This window comes from Gnatocerus cornutus, chromosome 9, assembly GCF_029298725.1.
Source record: "Gnatocerus cornutus isolate USDA-ARS CGAHR chromosome 9, icGnaCorn1.1, whole genome shotgun sequence".
NCBI lineage: Eukaryota > Metazoa > Arthropoda > Insecta > Coleoptera > Tenebrionidae > Gnatocerus > Gnatocerus cornutus.
In genome coordinates, this window is record NC_142241.1 from 4,634,195 (window position 1) to 4,643,450 (window position 9,256).

At 32.3% G+C, this 9,256-nt stretch overlaps 2 protein-coding genes across 2 annotated transcripts; one reads left to right on the forward strand and one right to left on the reverse strand.

The window, feature by feature from the left end:
* Positions 1–1,015: 1,015 nt before the first annotated feature.
* Positions 1,016–2,431, forward strand: LOC148167961 (clarin-3-like). Its single transcript, XM_088045249.1, has 4 exons — positions 1,016–1,360; positions 1,418–1,591; positions 1,880–2,177; positions 2,227–2,431. Exons 1-4 carry the CDS (start codon positions 1,123–1,125, stop codon positions 2,360–2,362), a joined length of 846 nt encoding a protein of 281 aa, XP_087901375.1. The 5' UTR covers positions 1,016–1,122; the 3' UTR covers positions 2,363–2,431.
* A 5,302-nt stretch (positions 2,432–7,733) lies between these two features.
* On the reverse strand, positions 7,734–8,832 carry LOC148167962 (uncharacterized). The gene is made up of 5 exons (XM_088046155.1): positions 8,805–8,832; positions 8,256–8,769; positions 8,018–8,210; positions 7,826–7,981; positions 7,734–7,784 (listed from the first exon to the last, which is right to left on the reverse strand). Exons 1-5 carry the CDS (start codon positions 8,830–8,832, stop codon positions 7,734–7,736), a joined length of 942 nt encoding a protein of 313 aa, XP_087902281.1.
* Between the last annotated feature and the right edge of the window lie 424 nt (positions 8,833–9,256).

Below are 9,256 nucleotides of genomic sequence, written 5' to 3' on the forward strand. Positions count from 1 at the left end.
TGATATTTTTATCGGTTGCTGGCACCTGATTGTCCGGAAAAAAGTTCAAGATACAAAAAATAAATTTTCGGTGATATTCACCTCCACATTTTAAGCTAACTTTTCAACAGATTGTCGAGTATTTAAGTTTTTCCAAAAAAAATTCCTTAGAAAGATTTCCACTTTCTATTTGTTTTTTGGTTTATAAGCAAACTTAGAACATTTCATCAACAAGAAGTTTTCAAAAATTTATTATTCTGTATTATTCTAGACATCACGTTAGCTTTAGTCATTTTAAAATGCAATATGTGTCTAGAAATTTAAATTTTTTTGAAGCAATCGCATTGATTTTTTTATGGAATCGCCAAAAAAATTAAAAATACTTTTTTTGTTAAAAACTTTACAATGTTTTTCGTCCTGTAACTTCTAAATGATAAGAGATAGCAATGCATTTGTCGGCGCTTCAAAAAGACAAGATCTCAATCTTTTCAATGATGCATTACAATAAAAAATCGATGTAATAATTCTTGGGTTATACAAAAAAGTCATTAAAATTGGTTTAGCTTTTTAAAACACCGTAATTTTGCCGACCCCATAATTTTGCAAGTTTTAAAAAAAAAACAGAAGAATTGTTTTCAAAATTTATTGAGTATTGTAATTTGAAATGATCGAATATGAATAATTGTTGGAACACTCTGAATATTCGGGTTGATTTTAAAAACGCTAACATTTAATCTTTTGGAAACTCATGGCTCATGGCAATATAGCGCCAACGGATTAATTTTTTGTTTGATAGGCAAAAATGTATGACACAATTTTTTATTAATCCCTTTATTGTGATCAAGGTGCTGTTCTGAGAAGTCAGAGAAGTCTTTAATCACAACTCAATAAATACACTAAAAAAAGTAAGTAGTCATACCTAATGATAGTACTAACTAAATTCCTGAAATTTCTATCTTTCACGAAGATTAGTTTTATATTAATCACGAGATAAAATCCGAATTGTTTCACGGCCAATCACCACTGATAACCTATCTCTAGTTCCTGATAAACCTAATTCTGCAGCAAATCTAACAAAAAGTGTCCCAACTTTATACTCAGTTGTGCAAATATTAACTTGAATGTAAATAAAAACATTGCAAAATGGCAAGAACAAAACGTGAATATATCCTCGCGACGTGTTTCTTATCCGGCGCCGCCGCCATTCTTTCGTTTGTGGCTTTAGGAACTGAGGCATGGGTAACGTCACCAGGCATCGTCAGCACACTTATTCCACCAGACAACCACACCGAAGTTGATTCCAGTTCTTTCTTTACTTTTGGATTATTTGGAGGAACTTTTGATCAGAAATTTGGTCAGAATGCTCGATATCGTCTTACCAGTAATCAAAAAATTTGTTTTGTTGTTTGTTAAGTTTCAATACTGTAATTTGTTTTAGCTGTTTGCGCGTACGATTTAAACATTTGTGGACTACTTTGTGGTGACAATATGGAACATTATCTTAAAATTATGCATGATGGAGGATCAGTTGACGCAGGATTGAGAACCTGTGTAATTTCAGAATTAACTAAATCGTACCATTCTTTGTCCGTTCGTGCTTCTGAGAAAAATGGTAAAGAAAAATCGTCGGCTTAGGTCTTTAAGTTGCTAAGTCCATTTAGAATTTTTTTAATCTTAATTTTTACATATTTGTCGTCAAATCTGGGATTTGAAAATATGGAGAATGAAAATATAATGTTTCTTAATTTTCAAATAATAACACATAAAAGGATCCAACGCTGTACCATTCGGTTATCCTTTTTTGAAAAATTGAAAACGTATTTTGTTCAAAAATGGACTTAGCAACTTAACTTAAGCCGACGAAATACGGAAACGTACTTATTTACAATTTTGCATTTAGATACTGTTTTTCTCAATACTGGAGTGTGGTTGTGTACCATCTTCTTTTTGGTCTTGTCAGCAGTCATGGGTTTGTTTTGTGCTGGTTTATCAGTGTGGAACACAGCCACTAGTCCTTATCAAGCCTACTTTAGCACTTTTGGACTTTATATTTACAATGCTATTGCATTTGTTTTGCTACTTCTGGCTATGATACTATGGGGCGTCGTTTTTGCACAAACTTTTACTAAAAACATCCCGACTTACAAGACGTACGCAGAAAGTTTCACCACAGACGCCAGCCTGGGATATTCCTATTGGTAAATTAGTATTGATGTAGGTTCTCGACTAATTTTAGACAAATTTCAGGTTACTTATTGTGTCACTGTGTTTCTATCCACTCAGTATATGTTCCCTGTATGTTCGACAATATTTGATTGCGAAGGAGCCAAAAGTTAATCTTCAATTGGAGGACAATGCAGACCCTGTTATCTATTTGTATTAAGTTAAATTAATTATTGAATGTCTGTCTAGAAAAATACTAATAAATTATTTTTTTATTTACTCTACCAAACTCCAAAATTGTTGAGCGAAAAACACAAATTTCAATAATTTTCATTTTTAAGACGAAGAAAAAATTTCCGATACTTTTCTCTAAAGTTCGTAATTTTAGCAATTTTGGTGCTACTGTTATAAAATTAAGGAAAGTTACTATTTGAGTTGATTCTACCAAGTTGCAAAACTGTAGAGCAAAAGACGCAAATTTTAGAAATTTTTATTTGGGATGGGAAGAAAAACTTGCCGACATCTTTCACTAAAATTTGTAATTTTGCTAATTTAAGTGCTGCACCTATGAATTTTAAAAAATTTACTGTTTAGTATTCGTGTATTAACTCCACAAAATTGCAAAAGTGTAGAACGAATGGCACAAGTTTTAAAAATTTGTATTTTGAAGACGGAGCAAAATATTCCGACATTCTACACTAAAATTCGTAATTTGAGTAATTCTAGTGCTGCAGTTATAAAATTTAGAGAGCTTGTTACTTTGGATTCGTGTATTAACTCCACGAAATTGCAAAATTGTAGGGCAAAAGACACAAATTTTAGCATGTTTTAATGCTTAATTATTGATTACATTAATAATTTAAATTATACATATATGCATTTTTGAATTACTCACTTGTTAACAGTTTAAGAATCAACATTGTACAGAGTGATCAAATGAATTAAATTGTACAGAGTGAAAAGTCTTTTGATGGGTTTCGTTTCTTACTCTATCGTACAAATCTCTTGTGTACCTAATTAATGTCTATTCTGTGCGATAATACTTTTGCATGAATCTATCACGTATTTTGCTCTGCTGAAATAAAAAATTTAGAAAAACGTAAAATGTTGCACTAGCAAAAATGTATTCACTATTCTAAGGTGTCACAACTAGAAAATTACGGCTAGCTGTAATCGGATCCACTAGAGCCACAGCCATAAGTAAGAGAAATTTAATTCTAATTTCATTTCCGCGATACCTGAAATGAAGGGAGAGCTTTTGTGTTTTTTTCTGGAAAGTGGAAGACATTAATTAACAGACGCATTTTATAAATTGATGAAAATGGTGGATGCGCCGAAACCATAATAAAAATAACCTAAAAATCAGCAAAAGGAGGACGAAGCGAACAGAATCTTATTTTCTTTTTATTTATTTTCTTATGTATTACACATTTAAACTCGTTTAGTGTTAATTCCATTGTTAACAATAAAGGAGTATTGGAGCACTGGTTGAGACGGCTTCATTACTTCGTTTTCAATGAAAAGTGGTGGGAACTAACAGTTCAAGCCAAAAAATAAGAACAATGCTCTTTTATAAGAATGTATTTATGTACAAATTTAATACAAGATATATTTGACAATTAATATAATCTACATTGCTGTAATCCATCTACATAACTGCTACAGTTTTATTATCAGCAAACAGCAAACAGTAAATGAAATCAATCAAAAAAGTGTAAATAACGACTCAACTGTGCTCAAAATTGTTATAAAGTGCCATAATACCTACAACTCATACCTTAAAATCTGACTTTCACGGTGTTCCAGCCTTACTTTCGTAAACTTTAGAAATGTACCAATAAAGCCAGCAAAACACTTTGTTATTGAAATATTTTTTACCTTCTTCATTGTCCAAACAATTTACAAAAACTGTTTGCAATCTATCCAACACTACCAACTCGTTTTTTCTCTTGATATGAAGATACCTCCAATAAATTATTATCATCGCTATTGAAGTAAGGACTGTATTTACATCACTTTTATTTAAGTTTTCAACTGAAACAAATCAAAAAAACGTCTAACTTTACACAATCAACTTTACCTTTGATTTTGTAGAACAGAATTAGAGTCGCTGGAACTACACAAGGAACCAAATTAAATAACAACAAAATTGTAAGAAATTGGAAATTTTTGTGTTGCCACTGCAAAGACACTTGTAAACTAGACGTTCTCATGTTTGATATGACATTTGTCAATAAATTCCCATATTTATATGCGGCGGAAGTAAAGAAGTGTGATTGGTCCAAGTCATAACAACAGATGCTTTATCTCATGTAATCAATTTTTAATGGAGGAAAATATACATACAATTTAAAGAGAATATTAACTGAATTGAATCAATTATAATTATTTTTTCATGGCCGCTATGAGAGAAAGGGTTGTAATTTGCTGTTATTTTCTATTGAATATTTCTATTGACTCATTTTTAGGAAGTTGCTCAAAGCACTCGCAAAATGATATTTCTAACTTTCTATTCCTGTTCAAATTCTCAATTTTTTTGCTTAGTCGTCACCGATAATCGAGATTCTACTACTGTATTGTGAAAATTATTTAACATTGAGATACTCTTTTGTTGAAAATTATATATAAATTATGGCGCATCCACCATTTTAAATAAAATAAAAAAACATTAACGTTCTAATTGTGCCATATTTTCAAGTCCTCTTGAAGTCCTCACCCGCCAAAAAACAAATTCACTTCCCTGCAGTCAAGTCAAGTAAGAGTAGGCAATTATAAAGACCTAGAATAAAATTTTCTCAAGTCTATCAAATGAAAAAATTCCTTGAATCAGCTTCTTAGGTAAACTTTAATTCATAATAAATTAGGTGAAACCGAACAGTTTTGAAAAATCTTAAATTTATTAAAATAGACTAAATTTAGAAAAAAAAACAGTTGGGGGTTGAATAAAGTTAATGAAGTTAAAAATTAATATTTCATAAAGTTGGAGGAGTCACGACGGTCGATATGATTATGCAGAAAACAATCATTTATCTCGATTTAGCTCACTTTTAAAGTTTTGCTAACGCAGTAAAAATGCGTTTATTAAATTCTTATTTAGTATTTTAAAAAGCAATGGCTATTACAGTGTTTTCTATGACATCTCGAGTTATTGGACGAACAATAAACAATAATTTTAGTCATTTGTCGCTAAGTACCTTAAGTTTAAATGTCCAGTGAGTTAAAATCTATTTATCCAAAATGTACTAATAAAGTAGTACTTTATTCACTCATTTTAGACAAATAAAGTACTCTTTTACTCTCTAAACACTTTAATAGTTAATTATTATACAAGCGTCTAAAATGAATGTTTAGCAAACAGTCACTTTAAAATGTAAGAGCCGAAGGCTCGCGCGTTTTAATGACTGCAAGTTAAACATTCATTTTAGGCGCGCGTGTAATACAAACTTTTATTCAATTTTGACCACCCTAAGCCCCAAAAATAGTGATTGAAAAAGGTTACATTCGAGAAACGTCAGAATTGACAACTACCAAATAAAAATTTTATGAGCGTAAAAATTCGTCTACAATATCAAGTGTGCATGTGCAGTGACTCTGGCAACGGTGTTTGTTTGTTTCAAAAAGCTAAAAATTGTCAAAAATTCATCCAAAAGTTCAAAAATCATGCAAGATTCCGAAGAAATAATGGAAAACTTGCTTTCATTAAAGAGTCGAGATGCTTATAAAAAGCGTATCAAAAGTTTCTTGGATGGAAAGAGCAGCAAGGCGTTATCATAACCATGGTTTCAAAACACCAAAATAAATTTTTTATTTAGCTTGTGGATTAAAATTTTTATACCGCTAGCGGATAAACCAAAGCTTTAGTGGCCTACTAACAGCAAAATAAAGGTCTGTTTAAATGTCAAAATTGAATAAAGAAAATTATGCCACATTTTCATGACAACAATGCAAGCATGGCTTTCTAAACGCTAAAAATTGTCTGCTGTCATTTCTGTCAATTCTTTTAATGCCTTAATTAAATCGAGTATTATATTCGAGTGTAAGGACAAATTATTCACTCCAAAAATCTGACTTTTGTCGTGAATAATTTGCGTCTTTACACTCTTATACAGGGTCCGGCTTGTGTCCACCCCCAAATTCGTCTTTAATTTTAAAGATAAAATTTTGAAAATTTGCATACGCTTATAGTTGACAAAGCTCTAGAAGCTGACGCAAAAATTTATTTTTTATCACAGTTTGGTTGGCGTCGCGACGCCTAAGAAGTATAATTTTTAGCGAATATTGAGTTTTTGCGGAAATATTCGCGAATTCAATTTTTTTCCAACATAACTGTGATACAAATATCTAAGTTTTTATTTTAAATCTAATGCAAATTGTTCTAAAAATTTGCGAAAAAAACGTTGTTTTATCAAGTTAGTTTTCAAAATTATGACAGTGCAGCGGCAAACTACGTTTACACCAAAATTTCACAAGTCACTACATTCACTTTTATAAAGGTTAATTTTGATTAACACGGGCATGTTGCACTTTATTGACACCAGAAATCGTTAATTAACATCGACAAAGCGACAATTTTACCAAGTAAGACTTTTGTTACAATCTAAAGCGAGCCAAAGAATAGATGTCATTTGTGACACAAGATGTTGACAGATAGGTGTAAACGTAGTTCCCAGTTTTGACGTAACGAAATTGGAAACTAACTTGTTAAAGCAGCATTTTTTTCTCAAATTTTGAAGTCAATTTGCATTGAATCTAAAATAACAACTTAGATATTTTTAACATATTTATATTGAAAAAAAAATAAATTAGGGGTTGATATCACAAACCCTTTCAATTACCTAAAAATTACATTTTTAAGGCGTAGCGACGCCAAAACTATCAGTGATAAAAAACAAATTTTTGCGTCAGCTTCTAGAGCTTTGTCAACTGTGAGCGTATGCAAATTTTCAAAATTTTATCTTTAAAATTAAAGACGATTTTGGGGGTGGACACAAGTGTTGCCGGACCCTGTATAATAAATATGTATTATAGTCACTACGACGTGAATATGCTCTGCAAAAGCTTTTAGTGTTCTTAGTACTAATAAGTAATCAATTGAATTATTTATGTAAGTGGCTTATGCTCTAAGCGTACGTTTTGATATTTCGCCGATTTAGAATGACAAGGTTCTAACTGCATTGAAATTAATTAGTGAAAATACAAATTCTAACTTGAAACATTAAGTTAATCCATAGCAGAGAGAACTTTCCTACTCCCGGAATTTTGAAAAGGCATCAAGCTACGTTCTTTCCGATTAAGAAAACAAAATAGCAATGTTAAAAAGAGTAGAATTTTATGAAAATCTTAATTTTCGTAAGAAATGCATATAGAACTTTGTTATTCCAAACCCGCGATTTGTCAATCCCTAACATCTGTCAAGTTCCGACACATGTTCACTTCATCACTTCTTAACTTGAATTTAGTGGTTTTAATGTGACCAATGCATCAAAACTAATGAGGCCTTGTAGAAAATGAAATAAATCTTGTTAATTATTGCAATCAACTAACTTTATTACTATTTGATTTCAATCAAAGGTACGACAGTTGTATCCGTCTTAAGAGGTTGCGTTTAGTAAATTCATGTACGAGCTAGTGGCTCGTATCACCTAAAAATTTTGTTAAAACCGTTGACTTTCAAGTTACTTACCATTAAAATTAGAAGAAACGACAAATAATTGAAAGGTCCGGCCGAAATGAAGACAGCTTTTTGTGATCGCACCACCAACAGCAACACATTCTTTTGAAATGTTGTATCTATGAAGTACCACTGGGTGTTGTACACAGCAGTTACTACCGACAAAGACTACAGGAAATGCAAACTTGTTCATGTATAGAATACTTCGTCTATCACATGTTGACCTCCTATACACACCACGCAGAAACTAGTAAACCATCCACTAAATAACATAATTAATTCAATAGTCAGGCCAGTCTTGATGATGCTGTGACCGATGATCGCAAAAAGTAAAGCAGCAACTGCTACATAAGCAGTGAGAGCCGCCCTGTAACTTTTGCTCAGTTTTTCGGCGATTCTACAAAGACTAAGTCGCACATGTTTCATTTCTTTTAATTCTTACGTAAACGTAAAGGTATGGTACTCTACCCAGCGCGCTAGTCGCTTCTTTCTCATAGCCAAATCCGGTTCTTCCACAACTCCATCAATCAACATCTTTAAATGTTGGATTCTCACTACTAAATGCTCCATAGATTCCATCATCCCAATTGATATCGTTCCAGCAGCTCCATACGTCACTAAACAACAGTAACCCTGCCAGCAATACACGAATTGTTTCATGGAACTGCTCTTGTAATCGAAAGGCAACCATAAAGGGGCTGCTAACAACTCATGAGTGTACAGAATAGGCCAAACAAAAAAAACAGTAACAATGACGTAGAGAGCAATTTTGAAAACTCTCGCTATGGTCTCGAGCTCTTCACTACGTCGATCAAAATGGGGCGGTTTTCCAAACTTTTTGAAATCAGACAAGTCTCTGATAACATCCATGAGAATGTGTTGATTTTTGAGAAAATTGAAATCAAAATATATCACTCCGATTTGACTCACGACGTGTTGCAAGCTTCCAAACACGTCTACGGAATTATACGTGGTGTAAAAAAATACTTACTCTGTTTGTGAACCACGAGCTCTAACATGCTCCCAACAAGAAGGAAAGAAGCAGAAAAAAGTTGTAAAGCAGCTGGTTTCTTAGAAAAGTGTTCTGATTTAGACCAGAAATAAAGGTGTTGTAAGTGAGTGAGCGTGGATTTCATTATCACGAACGTGTTATCAGTTTGAGGTGAGAGATTTTTGTAAAGAAAGTTGGGTAAGAGTTTCATTTTGTACAGAGATGCTTTTGTTGACGAGACAAGAATTGAAATGAGGATTGTTGTTTATAAAAGAGGCTTTCCACAGATGGTGGTTCTCATCATTTCAACAAGGGCAGGCTGGTATAATTTAATGTAAATACATATTTTAAAAGAAATGCAATGCATTTTTTATTGATTACACTGAAAATGTAATTTTTAAATTTAAAGAGTAGGGGAGAGGGGGGCATAGTGGGGAACTTAACAATCAATT